This window comes from Nelumbo lutea, chromosome 4, assembly GCF_056320005.1.
Source record: "Nelumbo lutea isolate HS-2025 chromosome 4, American lotus-T2T, whole genome shotgun sequence".
NCBI lineage: Eukaryota > Viridiplantae > Streptophyta > Magnoliopsida > Proteales > Nelumbonaceae > Nelumbo > Nelumbo lutea.
Window position 1 is genome coordinate 5979575 of NC_142687.1, and position 20676 is coordinate 6000250.

A 20676-nucleotide genomic window follows, 5' to 3' on the forward strand; every position below is an offset into this window, starting at 1 on the left:
AGCCGCACTCCAAACGGCCATCTGCCACCGCCTCCTGACACCGCCATCTCCAGTTACAGAGACTATTCCAACAAAGAACAGTGGCAGTTCTGTCCCTGCAGAAAGGACGACACCCGAACTGGCAGAAGCAAATGTAATCATACCCGACCTGACAGGGGCTTCGGAGTGAGTGCGCGAAGTGGTTATAAAAGGCCCCTACCCCCAACAACAAGGTATGTGAACTTTGCGCCATCTGGTCTTTACTTTGCCTTTGAGAGAATACTAACTTGAGCTTCAGAGCTATCACACCGGGTTCACCCCGGAGTTCCCTCATCTTCTCCATTTTAGGCTCCCCGTCGCTCCAGTCAGAGGCGAAATCGTTGACAGCTAAGACCGACCGGATTGTGCTCCATTAATAGATTTTTCCATACTGAATATTATATCACCACTCCCTCTAATTCAACTTCATTTTCTATAATCCATAAATAAATAATATACTGTAATTCGAGTTTCTTTCTTTTGATTTATTTTTTGGTATTCGATTATAGGCCTAAATCTCCCATAAGGGACTTTTAGAATATCACAGCATCACATTAATAATAACTCTCTTCCAAAGTCGGCGATAGCTAGCAGGTCAACTGAGCCACCCCTCATGATTCTTTTGCTTATGCCTGCGAGTTGTAACTTCTAGTGATCTCAAGCTAGAGCTTCGAAATGGTAACGATGAAATTGCGTGTGTCGAAGTGAGTACCTAATTATACAAGAAAAAAGGCTGTGTTTGATTTGATTTGATATAAAATAAAAGAGAATACCCCTCGACTATGTTTCTCTCCAAATCCAATTTTCTATTAAACCAAAACATGCTCTAGGGGGATGAATATTTTTGTGAAGGAGGTTGACCACTCAATCAAGCTTACTTTTGTTAAAAGCACTCTGTAATTGTCAAGTAACTGAAGGTAATTTCCCAAAGATTAATTGGGAAAAGATTACTGGTGTGAAAGCCACCGTCAAAAGACTAGCTGAAGCTTTGGTTCAGCTTTAGTCATTCACTGAGAATTGCTTTGGTTCCCGGTTTTCATCGAATCTATATTCATTTTGCATGGTCTTCAGTTACAAAGGCTTCTTTCTGTCCAGTCCGTACAAGTGAAATCTGACTGGTTTGCTTTGGTTCAAGCCTTGGAACTGCCTGGGCAAGCCTTCTTTTGCTGAAAGGACATTCTGGTTGAATTCTCTAATTTAAATGTTAGAGACCATTCTTAAGCCCGTTTGGTTTACGGGAGTAGGGGTTTGAAATTGGAATTAGAATAGATTATTCTGATTCTAATTGTTTGGTTGAGTGGAATTGGAATTCCATTCCCATTTCTGTTGGAATGACATTCCTCCATTTAAGGAATTTCCATTCTTATTGATTCCAATTCTCATTTCTATTCCCCTCTGAGCCAAACAGACTATGAAAATATATCATTCTGATTTTAATTCCAAAAGATTTAAATTTCGATTCTAATTCCAATTCCAGCTGCAAACCAAACAGACCCTTAATGTTGGTGCTTGTTTTTCCTATTTAATTTATTTCCTTTTACCGAAAAAATAAATCCATAAACATGCTATTTGAAGATTTTTTCTTCTTCATACTTGAATTGATTTTATGTATGTCCATTTATTTCCTGCACTCTCTTGCTGTCTAGGGTGTATGCCTTATTAAAAATGGATATTCAAGTCTTTGTACCCATTAGATCTGTTTTCTCTATACATAATAGTTTGTGTTTTAATGGGCAAATAACATAAAGTCTTTAGTTCATTTTAATCTTCTTTTTTATCACCACTAATGTGAGGGTATTTATATAAGGATGTATTTGTACAAATATAAAGATATATTTGTATAAATATATAATCAAATTTTATTTTATAACATGCACTAATAATACAGTTATTAAATTCGGGGTTTTCCACATGACCGATTAGTATTGATTAATAAACCGTCTAAGTGGAGCCAAGTGGTCATATGGGATATGGCTGATTTTTCATTTTGGCATTTAAGAACTACCGGAACGTGGCCCTGGCACTCCCCTTCAGCGGAGCCGGAGATGAGCATGAGCCCGTAGTACCGAGGCATCAGGAGATCCTTACTGCGTGCATCTCACGTGAGATTCATTTATAGAAGAGCGCGAGAAGAGAGAGAGAGAGAGAGAGAGAGAGAGAGAGAGAGAGAGATTTTCTGTCCGGCGCTCTGCATACCGAGGAGCAAGAACGCGAACGCCATCGAAGCCTTGAAGGTGGTGGAAGGTGCAAAGCCATGGCAGGAGGAGAACAATGCGAAGGAAGTACAGTTGTTTCTGATCTCATCAACTTCCTCAACGCTTCTCCTACTGCCTTTCACGCAGTTGGTAACAAATTGCTAACTCATCTGTCTCTCTCCATTCGTATTGAATAATAATATCACATAGTTATCTTATCATTTCTTTCCCACACCTAGGGTTTTTTTTTTTTTTTTCCACCTCATCCTGCAGATTTCTAGTATTCCTTAATGGTCATGTTTTTGGCACAGACGAGGCGAAGAAGCGTTTGAAGAACGCAGGATTCGAGCAAATCTCTGAGAGAGAGGATTGGGAACTGCAGGTCGGGAAGAAATACTTCTTCACAAGAAATCACTCTACAATTGTTGCTTTTGCGGTTGGACGAAAGTATGATTAAAATTTGTAAAATCAATTACACTACTTTATCGCTTTCAACTTTTTTTCTTCGTTCTTTGTTTCTGAAATTCCTGCAACCTTTTATAGATATGTTGCGGGAAATGGATTTCACATTATCGGCGCTCATACCGATAGCCCTTGTCTGAAACTAAAGCCCGTTTCAAAGGTAATTTCCCTTCATCTGTGCAGTCTTTTTGCGGCTTATTTTCATCATGGGAGGTTATCAAGTTTTAGAATCTGGTCCTTTGATATTCTCTTGAAATGTTGAACACCTAAATTTTACTAAGTTTTGAAGTTTTCATTGTTATAAATTTTTTGAATTTAAGTTGGAAACTTGGTTGGTTGGCTACCTCAGGTAGCCAAAGGAGGGTATTTGGAAGTTGGTGTCCAAACGTATGGAGGTGGATTATGGCACACGTGGTTCGATCGTGACTTAACTGTTGCTGGGCGGTTGATCATAAGGGAGGAGAAAGATAAATCTGTGTCGTACTTACATCGGCTTGTTAGGATCGAAGAACCTATAATGCGGATTCCTACCCTAGCAATTCACTTGGACAGGTCTGCCAACAAAATATCTGAAATCTGAATTTTGTTACCTCTCTCTCTCTCCGATGAACTTTTAATGCTGGATGGCTATTTTTCTTATAAATGAATAGGGGTGTCAATGATGGATTCAAGCTGAACACGCATGGTCATCTTCTTCCAATACTAGCAACATCAGTTAAGGTGATTATTAGATTATGAACCTTTTCTTATATTGGTTATTTGTGCTTTTGTATGTTTATGTAGTCGTTAATATTGGGTTTGAAAGCCCATCTTATGTGGGTTTGGTATGAGTATTTCTGTATTTGTGCAAGAGTCAAATTTCATATTTGTCTAACAGCAGAATCTAGGGTCCAAGGACTATACCAAGATGTATCCTCTGACCATTTATGGGCATATTGCATTTATTACACTTTTATTTTTTATTACTGACATGTACATATTGTACATTAAACACTAAGTGTATAATGTAAAGGAAAGATAAGTAATAGATGAAAGAAATAATGAACCTGTAGCATGAAAATTTTAAAAAGCTTACGTTACATTTCAGCTACCTTTTCTAATTAAAATAATGGAATTGAGTTCTTTGTTGGCAAGCATCAATTCCGTACTTCTACCCCTGGTGGACCTGATTGTAAAGTTTGGAGAGGGTGTAAAGATGGGGCTTTCTTGGTAAAATCCTATTCTCTCTTGTTGGGAGCTCAAGATTCAGATGAAGTTCCCTGGAAGTGGATTTGGAAGTTAGGTCTCCCTTCTAAAGTTGTGTTCTTTTCATGGGCTGGGATCTTTAATAAAATCCAAGCCATGGATAACCTTCTGGCTAGAGGCATGGTGTTGGTGGACAGGTCTGTTTTATGTGAGAATGGCTGGGAATCAGTCATCCATCTGCTTCTCCACTATCCGTATTCCTTCTCTATGTGTGAATGCATTTTGTTCTCTTTAATAAGGCTTTTGTTCTCCATTCTTCTCCACTGTCCACCATTAATAAATGAGCCGAGCTCAAGCCTAATAGAGCTCGGCTCGTGAGGCTCGCGAGCCAAGCTCGAATATATATATATATATATATATATATATATATATATATATATATATAATAAAAGTATTATAATTCTTAATATTTTAAATATCAAATAAAGAATATTTCTAATATATAATTTTATATTTTTATAAAACATTTTTTCTCAAATCGAGTTCGATTCTTGTATTACCTTGGTGAGCCGAGCTCGAGCCTCGTACTATTTGGCTCAGCTCGGCTTGGCTCGTATCCACCCCTAGTTCCTTGTTAGCCATTTAAACATCTTAATTTCATATTTATAATACCACATTACAGATTCTGGAATCTGTAGCCAGCCCACTATCACCTTGGAGTCACCCTCAATTAACAATTGTGCCACTCCTAGCTGATTTGCAAACTGTACACTTTGAACTGCAGTCAACAGCTCCACCCTAGTGGAGTCCCCAAATCCTAAAGGACCCGAGTAGAGCAACACCACATTTCTGGCCTCATTCTTGAAAACCCCTCCCAACCCAGAAGGACCTGGATTACCTTGACTACTACCATCAAAATTCAGCTTCAGTACACCTATAGGAGGAGGTACCCAGATCATGCTTGCTCTAGGCTTTGCAGAGGTACTACTTGCCACTACAGCCCAATTCCTCCACAAATCACTAAAGGAGAAAAGGTGGAAAAGCTCCATAGATTTTAACTACTGAACCGCCCTATTCAAAATGCAATTCTTCAGCTCTTGTAGGTTTCTTTCATTCTCTTGAAACACTATGGCATTCCTTTCTTCCCAAACAGTATAGATCATTGCTGCTCTTGCAAATCTCCACATTAACCTCCCTCTTCTTGGCTGCCAAGGAAAGGTAGAAGGATCGAAGAGCAAGCTTGCTTCTGCTGGCATGTTCCACCTGCATGGCTGCACCCAAACAACAAGAAGAGCCAATCCCATAATTCTGCTGTAAAAGAACAAGAAATTAGTAAGTGGTAACAGTCTTCACCATGGGGTCTGCAAAGAATACACCAGTTGGGTGAGATGTAAGGTAAAGGTCTTCTCTTTTGTAGATTATCCAAGGTGTTTATTTTCCCATGATACACCTCCAACAAAAAGCTATTACCTTAGGGGGAATGGGTCTACACCTTAATTGGGAAAGTGATGAGATAGGGGCTGACAAAGGGACCTAAAAAAGGAGCACAAGAGAAAGATCCTTTTGGCTGTGGGGACCAATTCGTTTATCTGGTTGAGAAGAGTCCAAACAGACTTTATCAAGAAGACTCAGTAAACTGGTGAGACACTCAACTTCCCCATCCCTCAAACCTCTACGAAAGCCAAAATCCCAGTTTGGTGCCAAGGGATTTTCAAGAGGGGAGAAAAAAATGGAAGCAAATTTTTTTTTTTTTTTGAAAAAAAGGTTAACTTTATTCAATAAAAAGAAGAAAACTCATTTTTGTACAAAGAGACATTAAATGGAGAAGGAAAAAGGTCCCTCAAGGGTAGATCACCAATCCAAGTGTCCTCCCAAAAAAGAACAAAGTTTCCAGCACACACATCATACTTGATTAGGTTGAGAAAGAGAGGGAGAATACTGTGAATAGCCAGATAAGAGGGTATGGACTTAGGGAACACCCTAAGTATCCTCCCAAGGGTCTCACCTTTGGGAACACCCTTAGATCCTACTTGGGATTTTGGGTTTTGTAGAGGACTTAGGGATGATGAAATTGAATCTCTTTCTGTCTTGCTTGGTTGTCTTAATCAAGTTTGTTTGGATCCCTCCAAGCCAAATAAGAGGGTATGGACTCCTAGACGCAATGGAACCTTCACTTGTGCTTCTTTCTTCAAGTCCATCTCTCAACTTTCTACTCACCAACCCTTTCTGTCAAAAGAAATTTGGTGCAGGCCAGTTCCCCAAAAAATTATGGCGTTTTGTTGGGAAGTATTCCATAGGAAAGTAAACACTCTAGATAACCTACAAAAGAGAAGACCTTTCCTCTGTATTTCTCCTAATTGGTGTATCCTCTGTAGAGCTCATGGTGAGGATTGTTACCACCTATTAATATCTTGTCCCTTTTTTGCAGATCTTTGGGCTTGGCTACTTTCATTGTTTGGGAGTAGTTGGAGTCTACTAGCAGAAGTTCACATGCTCTTCAACCATTGTACCTTTTATTGGCCTACAAAAATAGGGAGAATTATGTGGAAATGTGCTCATGCTGCCTTGATTTGGACTCTTTGGGAAGAAAGGAATGTTAGAACTTTTCAAGAAAAGGAAAGGAGCAGTTTGGAATTGAAAGACTATGTGTTAAATAGGACAATACCTTGGCTGAAGACCTTGGAAATTTTTCATCAATTCTCCTTTAATGACCTTTGGAGAAATTGGTCAGCAGTAGCAAGGTGTTCATCCCTAAAGGACAAATCAATTATAAGCTGGTCTCCCCCATCCGAAGGCTCACTGAAGTTGAACTTTGATGGAAGTAGCATGGGTAATCCAGGATTATCCGAAATGGGGGATGCTTTGAGAAATGAGAAGGGAGAGATTTTGTTGCTCTACTCAGGTCCCTTGGGAATTGGGGACTCCATAAAGGCAGAACTTTTAGTTGTTGTACAAGGGGTGCAATTTGCAAACCAGCTGGGGGTACAACACCTAACAATCGAGGGGGATTCCAATGTGGTGGTGGGTTGGTTGAAAAATCCTGAAGAGGCTATGTGGCGTTACAAGAATGAAATGAAGAAATTTAGTTGGTTGACAAGGAATATGTTGGTCACTGTATAGTGGGTGGGGAGATCAACAAATACTTTGTCAGATGTGTTAGCTGAGCAAGGGGTAAATAGGGAAGAATTGTTTTGGGCTCAGTTGTGATTCTTGCTTTTCTTTCCTAGTTTACTTGTAAGATTCAAGGAGGGGCTGCAGCTTGCGCCTCTCCCTGGGATGTTGTATGAACTCACTCTAAATCTGCTTATGAATTAATAAATTTATTATCATTCATAAAAAAAAAAACAAATACTGCGAATAACCTTCCATGGAGTTGCCAATGTTGCCTGTCGAGATACACCATCATCCCACCCGTTTTCTGCACGACCATGAATGCTTCCTATCACCTCATGCCACAATCTTTCTCTTTCCAAAGGTCATCTCTACAGCCATTTCCCCAAAAGAGCTCGGTTCTTTTGAACTAGATTCCCCAATCCCAAACCCCCCTATTATTCACTCCTACAAACCACCTCTCACTTAACTAGGTGACCTTTCCTACTTTCCCCTGGTTCCCACAGGAAATCTCTCATAAGCTTCTCTAGCTTTTTAGCTTCCCTAGAAGGAATCCTAAAAACAATCAGGAAGTAGGTTAGCTTGCGTGGCTCTGATCAAAGTGATTCGCCCCCCACCAAAAACTACTCTCTCTAGGATTTGCCCCTAAAGGGAGCCTCAAGTAGGTCAAAGGCCAAGTAGAAATGGAACACTCAAGACACTCTACGATAACCTCCAACTCTCTTAATTCCAAATTGACCCATGCTACTTAACTCTTATCAAGATTAACTTTTAAATTGGATACCCTTTTGAAATTTGTTACCAACATCTTCAGATTTCTCACCTTCTCAAAATCCCCTCCCTCTTCACAAAAAATTAGTATATCATTTGCAAATTGAAGGTGTGTAACTGGGATTTCCTCTCTACCTACTCGCCACCCTCTTACTACACCCTCCCTGTTAGCTTTTGATATTAGCTTGCTCAACACATCAGTTATTAAAGTAAACAAGAATGGTAAGAGAGGGTCTCCTTGCTTAAAACCCCTATAGGATGGAAAGAAATCCTTCACTACTCCATTAATCAAGATAGAGTAGTGACAGGAACTAATGCACCCAAAAATCCAATTACACCACCTTTCTCCAAAGCCACAACTTCTCAAAACATGAAGTAGGAGTTGCCAATCCACCAAATCATATGCCTTTTCATGATCCGACTTGCAAACGAAACCTCTTCTTTTTGATCTTCTCATCTCCTCCACATGATCGTTGGCAAAATCTGATCAATGATTTGTGTCCATTGTACAAAGGCCCCTTGGGCTTGGCTAATTTGAGAGGGAAGGACTTCTTTAAGTCTCAATGACAAGACCTTGGCTAGAATTTTGTAAATATTGGTCACCAAACTAATCGGCCTAAAATCTTTAGGGTGAGCCGCATCAGCCTTTTTAGGAATTAAGGCCAAGAAAGTGGCATTGACTCTTGGGCTCACTATGTGTGTATCTGTGAATTCCTGAAACACCTCAACTAAGTCATCATTCAGCACCTCCCAACAATCTTGGTAAAACGCCATTGTAAAACCATCAGGGCCTAGATCCTTATATCTATCCATTAAAAACACTGCCTTCCTTATCTCTTCTTCCTCAAACCTTCTTTCCAACCAGCTTGTTTTTCCCTCACCCAACCTTAGCCAATCTAACCCTTCCAGAGGTAATCTCTCATTTAAAGGTCTCCTATAAATGGATTTAAAGTGATTCCAATTTGGTCACATAATTTTTCCTTCATCTTCCGTTTGCCAAATCATGAAAGAATTGGGCATTCCCATCGCCTTCCTTAATCCACTTATGCCTTGATTTTTGCCTCCAACAGATCTCCTCTCTAAGTAATACATCTTCCAAATCCTTTTTAGTTTCCTTCTCAGCTCTCTATCCTGTTCATTCATGGTCCTTTGAGATTCCTTCTTGTCTAGCTCCTCAATCCGAGTAACTAGAGTCAGCTTTTGCTCCTCAGCCCTACCAAAGTGATCCCTATTCCATCCCTTCAATTTTTATATCTCAGTCTTTGTAGCTTCTTGTGGAACTTACCCCCTTCCATTTTACCCCCCTAATTTCTTCACTCCACCACTCTTTCATTTTAACCCCAAAATCTGGATGTGTCAACCACATGTTTTCAAACCTAAATGGTCTAGGTCCACTAATAAAGGTTTCCACACCTAATTTGATGGGGCAATGATTGGAAGTGACCTTGGGTAGAGCTCTAGAGACTAAGGGCCCGCTTGGCAAGTCTTTTTGAGAAGATCTTTTTGTAGCTCTGACAGTCAAAAGACGCATTGAGCTTTTGACATAAGATGTGGGCAGCCCGAAAACCGTTTGGCAGACACGTGTCTTTTCGTGTGTTGTTTAAGGTCTTTCATCGCGAGATTAAAATGCAAAAGATGCAAGAAGCTTCATTTGGAGCTTCCCAAAATCAGTTCAAATTGGGATTCTCGCATCTTTTTGGCATCCCGTCTTTTGGCGGCTAGATCTTCTGCGTGCCAAATGGAAATAGACCGATTTTTGGTCTTCCCGGCTTGTAAACAGCCAAAAGACCGCGTGGAAAGACACGCCAAACGGGCCCCAAGTTCCCCCAATGGAAGGAAGGTATTATTCAAGTTTGAAATTTCGGTTAATTTATTTCTCTAACCTCTATTTATTAATGGATTATTTTGAGTGTATTTCACTACATAAATGTTTGGATAGGCAGGAATACTCTATTTGAGAATCAAGCATAAAGATATCCTTATGGTGGTATTCCCATGGTAAAATGCTTCATTACTTGATCTTAAAAGAAAATATGCTGCTATAAACAAATGTTCTCTTAGATACTATGTTCCCATTCCTAATGTCACTGCATCCACCTTTCTTTTTTGACTCAAACAGGTTGTGGCTCCACCTGTTTGGCAACGTACACTGTGCATATGATGTTGTGTTTCTCTTTCCTATAATGAGATGGTGTTTCATAAGGTGCTATTATCTGCTGCTTCTGAACAAAACCATCAGTGCATATCTACAGGAAAGATTTATACTAGTAGCTGTATGTATCTTCCATGCAGGTGGCACATATTGTCATTTATATCAGCTATCTAGTTTGTGAACTGAAACTCAAAGATTTTATAGAACTCAAAGGATCATTTGGTAATGACTCAATTGATTCCTTGGTTTGATTACTTTTTTTCTTTTTATATAATGTCTACACCAATGTTTTAAAACATGGAGGTGTGACGCGAGGCGTTCCACTATTCGGAGGCGTGAGGCGTAAGCCTCAAGTATGTGTTTTTTTTATAGTTATAGTGGGTATTAATAAAAAATAGATATTTTAAACATAAAAACATATATAACACTAAATTGACTTAATTTCTATAAGACTATAAGCATTCAGTTTCTACAATTTACAAGCAAAATCAATAAATCATTTATCAAATTCAAAAGAAGCAAAATCAATAAAAGGCTGAACTGATGAAGCTACAGCCAACAGTTGGGTCTTGGGCCTCTTGGCCTATTCGGTCCATTAAATGTGTTCAAAAAAAAAAAAAAGAAAAAATAGAAAGAACAGAATCAACAGATTACATAACTACTAAAATCATGCAGCTTTGTTAAACAGATTACATAATCAACAGAATACATAATTTATTCATGTAGCTTTGTTCAAGAAGGCTGAAACAAAACTACTAAAATCAAGAAAAAAAAAAGAAACAAAGAAACAAAGAAACAACAGAATACAGAAATGAAGAACATAACTACTAAGTACTAAGTTACTAACCGTTGAAGCTTATTTCCAAAAAAAGAAAAAACAGAACCGTTGCAGCTTTGTCACGTTCACAGCCACTCAGCTTGGTCGGTTACTTGGTTGGCCCAGCAGCAACCTCTCTTCAATAGTTCGATTGCAATTGAAAATAGAATAAAAAAAATATGATCACATCTGAGAAATTTCAGGTTGCTCGAAGAAGAATAAAGAAGTTGCAGGTTGCTCGAAGTTGAAAGGAAAAGAAAAAAAAAAACATACCAGACCAGATTTCTTGAAGTCGAAGTTTCAGGTTGAACGTTGGAACAGAGTAGAGCTTCTTTGCAGTTCACACTTAGCAAGAGGTTTCGCAGTTCAGACTTCACAATTCTTTCGAGCCCTAAAGTTTGGGTTTGAAAGAGGGATATCTCCCCCTCTTTTAGGCTTAAAAAAATAGTTGTATACAATGGGGGCCATGATATAATCGTGGCCCCACCAATTAGAACATAAAAAAATTAAAACAAATAATTTGTTAAATGTTTAAATATATCACACATGGGAGGCGTAAGCCTCTTTCCAAAGGCGTGCCAGAAGCGTATGCCTCTATACTTGAGGCGTACGCCTCAATGGTCTGGGTGCTTCTGTCATGCACCTCCAGGCTTTTTGGGGCACCTTGCCTGGAGGCGCGCCTCCAGCTCTAGGCGTATGCCTCCCACGCCTTTTAAAACACTGGTCTATACCATTCTTCCTTCATTCTTTTGAATGTTTTGGTGGATCCTAGGATCCATATTGGAAAGCAAGACTAGAATTAAGATTTGATCGATTGATTACAATCAATACAAATCAATTGGATGACAACTTCAGGCTGATTATATGATTTTGACAATCACATATAGTATAATCCATGGTTCAAAGTATTGATACATTCGATAGCATGAAGACGTGTATTGGGTGTTTCAGGTGAATAAAAAACTACTTTTTTTTTTACTTTCATATTTTTATCAGTGACAATATCGACATGTTTGAACATTTAAAAACATTAATTTTAGGAAATGGTTTAAGGTGTATCAGCAGCCCATCGATACAATATGATATGTCCAATATGGGGCGTATCATATTGAAATTTTGAACCTTGATACATTCTATTGAAAATTTTAAGAGAATTTTGACAGGGTAGTAATGATGATTTTCTGACCTGTTCTTTAGGCTAGGGGGCTTTACATTTTCCCCTTTTGATCAGTAAATCAGGCCTACAGTTGGGACTTCTAAATTTATCTGCGCCTGCTACACATGGTCAGGAAGGCAGCAATGCCAATTGATGTTATTAATGTGTCTAACTAATAAAAATAATGTTCTTCCAAAACAAACTAATCAAAATATATGTTACTGATCTGTCTAATTTATTTTCATGAATAAAATGTAATTAATTAGTTTGTATATCTCTGACTCTTAATATTGCTTAAGAAAAAATATGCACTCAAGAGCATTCTGTTTATTATATATATGACTGAGTTGTCCTTAGGCAGTTAGGAAAATGTTTGGATATTATTGAGACTCAAATAATCCAGGATGTGATAACATTATCATACTTATGTCCTTAATAGTCGTGGCATGTTTTTCCCCATTAAGTTAGACCCTTCCAATCCTCGTGGGACAGGTTGTATGCTATGATGGACTGAATCTTTTCCCATTGAGTAAGAATGCTGTGGCATGAATATTATCTTTCTGCTACTCTGACTCTAAATGAGATGATTTGTCAGGCGGAGCTTAATAAGGTGGCTCCTGAAAATGGTTCAGCTGAAGGTGGTGTTCAAAGTGAAGGAAAGAAGTCTAATGAGAAAGGGAATACTGATAGCAAGAAGCATCACTCACTTCTGTTACAGGTTACAAAACTTTTGAGCCTAAGTTTCCTGCTTAAGAAATTCTTTTAGTTTTATTTATTTATTTTTTCTGAGAAAAAGGGTTTTAGTTTTCATAGATTATTAGGTGAGCAGGAATTATCAAAAAAAAAAAATTAGGTGAGCAGGATAATATTGGAATTGCAATTTTAAAAACTGTATTTTAAATGCATGGTGCTCCATCTGAGAAGGCAGGATTTTTTAGTTTCTTGAATATAAAGTTTGTCTTTGCTTGAATTTCCTGCAGCTACTTGCAGCCCAGGCCGGATGCAAGACAGATGAAATATGTGATTTTGAGCTACAGTTGTGTGATACTCAACCAAGTACTGTAGCTGGTGTGACGAAAGAATTTATTTTCTCAGGAAGGCTTGATAATCTTTGCATGTCATTTTGCTCTTTGAAGGTCAGTATTTTGCATCATTACATTCATAATCCATTCACAGAAAATGGTGAAAAAACTTAGCTGCTTAGGTATTTTCTTATAGTTAATTAGTCATGTAAGCATCTTTTTCAGATACTTTTTTTCGATAGATAAAATATCATATTTCCATTAAAGCAGAAAGAAATTACATAATCAGTTTCTTGGGAAGGTGCGAGATGCTGCCTCTCCAAACATGAAGCACATAAAATCTTAAAACACAGAATCTAAAGCAAAATGTACATGTGTACTAATACAAAATTACAGCTCAGCCCAAAATAGTGTTTCCCGAGTTGTGCCCTATTTCGCCGAGCTATCAGCAAAGGCATTAGCTGAATTTGTTGGTGTGTACAATCAACCATGTCCATCGGTGCTCTCCTGTGCTATGACTATGAGCTTATATGAATTTGTTAGGGAGTACAGCATTTTACTGATGAACTTAATCATTGTGTCCAATGGAATTTCTTTCTGCTGCCTAGCAATAATAGTGGTATGATGCTGATGTTGATGATATGATTGGTAGGCATGTAAACGGAGCGAATTTGAATCAAATCACGTCGTATTTATAAAACTGATTATTCAAATTCAATTCGATATTCAATGGATGTTGAAAATTTAAAACTGAATTCGAATTCGACTAGATAATCGAATATTTGATTAATTTGAATTCGATGGATTACATCCTAATTCTTGAAATCCAAGAATGAGCCCTCTTGTTCCCTTTGAATGAATTATGGACAAAGTCTTTGCTTATTTTCTTTGAATGAACAAAGGGTATACACTGTTTCTGTAAATGAAGAAGACAGACGAACAACAAAGGGAAAAATAGAAAAGAAAAACAAAAACCTAATAAAATCTGGAACAAACAATGAAGAAGATGGACGAAGAACAAGGATAAAGCAAGAGAGAGAGGGAGGGAGGGGGAGAAAGAGGAGAACAGGGAGAGACTGCATCATTTTTTTCCGTTTACCGTAAAACAAATGGATGATAGCTGCAACTGTGCTATTCATTTACCGTGAAATTCTTTTTTGCTTCATTGATACATGATCTTTGCTTTCAATATGCACTATTCTTTGTTTTATATTTGAAATCTCTTCCATGAAAATCAGCAAAACCAGACACTGAGGAGGAGGTCGATGCAGGCGAATGAAAAAAAAAAAATCAAAAGAGAGAGATACAAGGGAGGGAAATGAGGGAGATGAGATGGAGCAGGTTGAAGTAATTAATGCACTTTTATCACCTGTCAACTAATGAAACTAAGTCTGAACTGAGTGGTCTTATCATGGCAGAAGTATTTACTTCTCTTTTTGTTTATTCATATTAAAATAAGATTATATAATAATATATAATATAAAAAGTTAAAGACACTTGACCTAGGTTTTAACATTTAAGACATGTATCTTTCTTTTATAAAAGGAATGTTAGAACACATATATACTATATTATATTATTATAATATCGAATTCGAATTCGGATTTTTGAATACCGTTGACACCCCTAATGATTGGACACCTTGAAACCAAAGGGTTTAGCCATACTGACACTTGGAAACTGTGCTTATACTTGGCAAATGGCATAGGAATCTCAATTATGCTCCAAACTGATGTCAGCAGAAAACTTAGGCACTACTAGTAACCACAATATCTTGAAAGAGGAGACATCTAATAAGGAAGGCTCAAAAGCTTGATTTTCCTTATTTTTACAATATTTTGAAATTATTCATATAACTAAAATATTATTTATTGCCATATCAATAAAAAAAAGTATTATTATTTGTCATGTCCCTATGCCATGATATTTGGAGGTCATGGTTTTGAAAACCAAACTGGACTGGATGGTTGGACTGTTTTGGACCCAGGAATCAGTCATGGTTCAGGGTTGGGTTTCAGTCCCAAGAACCATTCAACTGGTCTGGTTTTCAAAACCTTGTTGGAGATTAATGCGTTGGATACTTGTAGAAGCCTGAATGTTCAGCATGATGGTGATGATTTGACCATTTTGGATAGCATCTTGTATTTTCATCTTAGGTACATGCCAGTCACTTCTGGAATAGCAAATTTATTTCAGGTTTTCTGAATGGACAATGTCAGAAACCTTGTATTAGTTTCAGAAAATTATATCCTTTGAAAATGGAAATATGATCTTTACTCATGGAAACCTTGGATCATAACAAACTAAAAAAGTGGTCAAAACTATAATCAAGTACGGATTTTTCCCATTTTCTTTGAATGCCATGATGTTTATTTCAAGTTTTACCATGTATTTCACACTATTCCTGGTCCTGGGTTATGGGGTTTGATCCAAAATTAGTTATCAGCAAGGAAAAAGAATGTTTTTGACCCTAGCCAACAATTAAATTTATATTTGTAGTTGTTGAACACACATCTAAATCATGCCATGCCACGACTTCCTTGCTCAATTTGACAATGCCTTATGTTTCTGTTGAGGAACTGTTCAGCCTAAAAGCTTAAGCTGTTAGGTGAGGTCCCTGAATAGGCTTTTATTCTCTTAACACATTCCCTCACACAAAAGTCTATTGGGCTTAAAGTGTGGACAAGCACAGGCCCACCCATGTCAATGACCCATTCAACCTAAAAGCTAATGCTGTTAGATGAGGTCTAGGTTTTTATTCTCTAACAGTTTCAGGGGAATTAAGAAATACCAAAATTTGTGTCATATTCACATTGGGTCATGTACTCTTCACTACAATCCTTTGAGTTGTTAGTCTATGAGGAAAATATCTGTTTCAAATTGTTTGTCTACAAGGAATATGTGACTACTTTGTTTGTCTATCTTCCATCATAGAAAGTTATTCTGATTTATTAGCTTATGGATTTAATTCTAGGCTTTGATTGATGCCACATCCTCCGAATGTAGTCTTGAGGATGAAACTGGTGTAAGAATGGTAGCATTGTTTGATCATGAGGAGGTTGGATCAAACTCTGCACAAGGAGCTGGTTCACCTGTGGTGTTAGATGCTTTTTCACGAATCACAAATTCCTTCGGCTCATCAAATTCTAAGGTAGAACAGTTTCTTTATGATTTCCATATTTTAGGCTTGAAATATAGGTTTGCTGCTATGGTTATTTTCTTTCTGCTGCAAATTATGTTTTTTTCAGTAAGTAGGGCAGTCCTAAATATGTAGTTTGCCTTTTTCAAATATCTAGTGCTCTTCATTTATCAAAAAAATATGGTACTCTTTTTTAGCAAATTAACAAATTCTGGAATCTGGATTATGCTCTAAAGTAGATATACTAGTATCATTGTTTACCATTTACACACACACACACACACACTAAGGGCATGTCTAAAGTACATAACTTGAGAACTTATCTAAGAATTTAGCATCACTTTTTTTTTTTTTTTTTACCTGAATCAGTTCATTAGTAAAGCAAAAGACTGTTCACTGGATGATTAGTATTGTAAATACCGATCTTGCTATTTATAGTGGTCTTAACTGTGAGCTTAGTTTCAAATTATTCATTTTCTATGTGACCTATTATTTTTCTTCCCACTTTTTTATGTTCGAAGTCCAGATTTGTTTGGTAGATTAGATAATGTTGAGGGTGTACTCTCTACTAGGATATGCATACTTGTCTGGGACCCAATACCTGATCCCTTGTATTTGATCTGGTGGCTGTAGCCTTTTCATTTATTATAGTTTCTTTGGTAGTCAATATAGGTGTCACCTTGGACGAACTAGAGGAGGAATGAATTAGAGCAAACTGCAAATTATATAAGCCCACTTCCAAGGGTAAGTTGCATTTGAAAGATCAGAATTGCAGACCTCAAATTGGGAGTCTTTTTTTTTTTTAATTTTTTAAGAGGAAAGCAAGGAAATTTTGTTAGATATCAAAAAGCAAAAAGGAAAAGAGTTTACAAATGCAGGTGTCCAAATCCCACACATTCAGGCTCTCAAAGGCTTCATATACAAAATCAAAAGGCTTAGATAGATAGTTAGCAACCATGTTAGTCTTGCAAAGGGTATAGACAAAAGAAAGTTTTAGCTTCCGTTTGGGAGTGCTTATTTTCAAGCACTTATTTTAGGCTTGGGACCACACCAATAAGCACTTTATGTGCATTTGGAAAATAAACTCCAATAAGTGCTTATTCATGGAAATAAGCCCATTTTGAATAAGAACCCAAGAAGGTACTTGTTTTTAAGCACTTATTGTTTTCTGGCCTGTCTTGGCCCACCACGTAATTCTTAAAATACCTATACTACCCCCATTTGAAGAAGCACTTTTTCACCAAACATTGGTAAATGCTTATTTGAATAAGCACTTCCAAAGAAGGCAGATAAGCAAAATCATTTATTCTTTCTCTTTTCTGATTTGGGTTTGTTCACTGTTCTGTTTCTCATAATTGGTTATTTTCTTTTCACTTGCTATTTCTCAGCTGCTTGAGAAAGCAATACAACGGAGCTTTCTTGTATCTGCAGACATGGCACATGCTTTGCACCCTAATTATATGGTATGTAAAATGCTCTTTCTCCATTTTGCAAATGCCTGTAATGGGCTATCTTAACAATTCAGCAACATGACCTTTCTCAGGACAAGCATGAAGAAAATCATCAGCCAAAGCTGCATGGCGGACTTGTCATTAAGCATAATGCCAATCAGCGCTATGCAACCAATGCCGTCACATCTTTCATTTTTCGAGAGATTGCAGAGAAACATGGCCTTCCTATTCAGGTCAGTTCTGTCCCTTGGAGATATATGACCACGTATATTTTAGTTGGCATTTTATGAAGCGAAACATTTTTCTTACAAAGAAAGAAAAAAGAAACTAGGATCCTTTTTGTTCATGGAATGGAATGAATTAAGGATTGCGCACAAATGATAGATGTGCCTTACATGTTAATTTACCTAACATGTTAATTGCTCACTGAGTGGGGGATCTGTCAATTGGAATTGGCTACTTCTACCTTTTTTATGTCTTGTAAGAAGGTGGCTGGTTTTTGTATTTGCAGAAATGCACTTGTTGCAGATATAATGACACTAGTTAAGAAGGACCTATATTTTCAACAATCGATACTCTTTCTTTTTTATTTTTTTCAGACTTGTAATTCACATTTGGATATATTAGGGTGGGTATTAATCTTTATATCTATCAGAAGGACCTAAATTTCAGCATTTAGCATTTCGGTGACCCATGGTACTTTAAAGTTTAAACCATGGTTTAGAAATCATCACTTGATACAAATTTCCTCTTTGAAACCAGACATGTAAATGGCCGACTTGCTCTAAGAATAAGTAGCTTCTATTTTGGCTTTTGCAGGATTTTGTGGTCCGTAATGACATGCCTTGTGGGTCAACCATTGGTCCCATATTGGCAAGCGGAGTGGGAATCCGCACGGTGGATGTTGGGGCACCACAATTATCAATGCATAGCATTAGAGAAATGTGTGCTGTTGATGATGTGAAGCACTCCTACGAGCATTTCAAATCATACTTCCGAGAGTTCACTCAGCTTGATGCCAAGATCAGTGTGGATGCTTGAACTTCCAAAACCATCTAGCTTTTGGGGCTTTGATCATCTTTTACTGTTTAAGCAGTTATGCATTTGGATTTGTACTGTAATCACTTATTTAATGATAATAAGATGGATGTCCTCATTGGTATAGGCACGGCAAATAAAGACGTTGATGCGGTTTCCTGAAGCTTATCGCTAAAGCTATGTTTGGTTTGGTAGAAAATGAGAGACAAATCGAAGGAAAAAAAATACGAGTTATATTTCACGGTCTAATGTCTATTCAAGGTGGAGGTGCACATTATTTTCCTTGGCAAATAGTGGCCTTGTTGGCTTCCAAGTATTACATGTTACGATATCGGATATTCTGGCATCTCTTGGAAACATGGTTGCCTTGCAATGCTTCAGACCAATTTTTTCTAACCGTTGTTGATCCGGGCGGTTAGATCGGTTTGGGAACGGTTCAGGCAGCCAGTTCCATTTTACCCCAAATCTGGTTTTTGGCCAAATACTGATGAATTAGTTAATGATCCATTGATCTAAACGGTTGAATCAATTTGATTCGTTTAACGGTTTTGGCCATGTTTTATTTTTAAATTTTTTGTTAGAATGGATCATCTGTTCAAACTAGATGATTGAATTGTCAACTCAGAAACTGATGACCAGAACGATTTCGGTTTTGGCTCAGTTTTTAAAACTTTGCCTTGTTTAATTGCTATTATTTTTGAACCTTGTCGCTTTCATCCATAGTTATTGTCGATGGATAATGTAGCTCCTTTCCAATTTTCATTCAATCCAGATAGGTTGGATTGTGATAAGTATCGTTGATACATGGTCAAATGAAGATATAGAGATGTTTAGGTGTGAGCATTGTTTGGCTAAAATTGAAAAACCGAACCAAAATTTTTGTTTTTGGATTGTTTGGTTAATTTGGTTTTAAAAAATTTCAGTTTTGGTTTTTGTTTTTAGGATTAGAAATTCGGTTAACCGAAAAATCAAATTAATTGAAATTTATTATATACATAATATAATATATATTATTAATATATAAAACATAATATATTATAATATGTATATAATATATGATATAATATTAATATATAATATACATTAACATATACATATATTATAATATACATAAATATATATATATATATATATATATATATATATATATATATATATATGTATTAGTATAGTATTAATAAAGTTTGGTTTTAACCAAAATAACGAAAAACTGAACCGAAAAATTTAGTTTTGGTTTTCTTTTGTTTTTTAATAATTCGGTTTCGATTTGGTTTTATATTTTATAAGTTTGGTTTTTTTAAATTTGGTTTGGTTTTTAGCCGAATAAACCAAATGTTCATCCCTAGATATGTTAGAATAGATGGGATTGGATGACACTGGACATCCAAAATTTCTAACGAATGGATTGGATTACACTTTACTAGACTGGAAACATCTTGTCCATTCACAACTTCGAGAGAAGAATGGAATCAACATAATCACTTCGTATATATTAAAGTATTATACACTAATCAAGCAAATGGTGCAAATAGATTGGGGCACATTAGAGAATAATCTTTAAAACATACTTGCTTTAGTTTAGAGTAGGTTATAAATCAAATATCACATTTAGGTTTTATCATTATTTAATTAAACATATCACGTTCGCTTAAGAAAATATATATATATATATATATATATATATATATATATATATATAAGGAAGGTCTTCACGCAACAATACCCACCCTATAGACATGTGGCCATCCCAATGCTACTTATGGTTTGGACTTTGGAGTCCTACATCATGCATATTTGGCCTGATTATATTATCAGTTGATTACAACCATACATGATGATGATTTGATTGTAGTTATATATTTTTCATCTTTTACTTCAAATGATGGATTTGGCATGGATTGTTTTTCTTAGTAGTTCTTTGAGTAACTTTTCTTCACTCTTTGCCTTTGTTTAATATATATCATTTAAATACTTTTTATTCATTCATATGTCCCTAAATATTAAGCAATATTGGTGATATTGTTGTAAACATCCATCTAATTTTACTATTTTAGAAATAGATTAATGATTTCAAAGTTATTGATACTTTTTTAGGGGTGGGTTGCTCAATAGGACATTGATTTTTTATTGTTAAATAGTAAATTTCAAATTAAATGATA

The 20676-nt window shown here is 36.7% G+C and overlaps 1 protein-coding gene across 1 annotated transcript; it reads left to right on the top strand.

Moving 5' to 3' along the window:
• The first annotated feature begins 1891 nt into the window (after positions 1-1891).
• Positions 1892-18680, top strand: LOC148853588 (Zn-dependent exopeptidases superfamily protein). Its single transcript, XM_088982741.1, has 11 exons — positions 1892-2363; positions 2525-2660; positions 2757-2835; positions 3025-3227; positions 3326-3395; positions 12463-12585; positions 12848-13003; positions 15864-16040; positions 17417-17491; positions 17572-17712; positions 18299-18680. The coding sequence occupies exons 1-11, from the start codon at positions 2273-2275 to the stop codon at positions 18518-18520; spliced, it is 1473 nt and encodes a 490-aa protein (XP_088838867.1). The 5' UTR covers positions 1892-2272; the 3' UTR covers positions 18521-18680.
• Positions 18681-20676: the final 1996 nt, after the last annotated feature.

Bases quoted from the DNA above. Each gene is read 5' to 3' on its own strand.
- LOC148853588 (XM_088982741.1), top strand. From the start codon at position 2,273: ATGGCAGGAGGAGAACAATGCGAAGGAAGTACAGTTGTTTCTGATCTC. The intron at 13,004-15,863 runs GTCAGTATTTTG...ATTTAATTCTAG, and splicing joins TGTCATTTTGCTCTTTGAAG to GCTTTGATTGATGCCACATC. The intron at 17,492-17,571 runs GTATGTAAAATG...GACCTTTCTCAG, and splicing joins CTTTGCACCCTAATTATATG to GACAAGCATGAAGAAAATCA.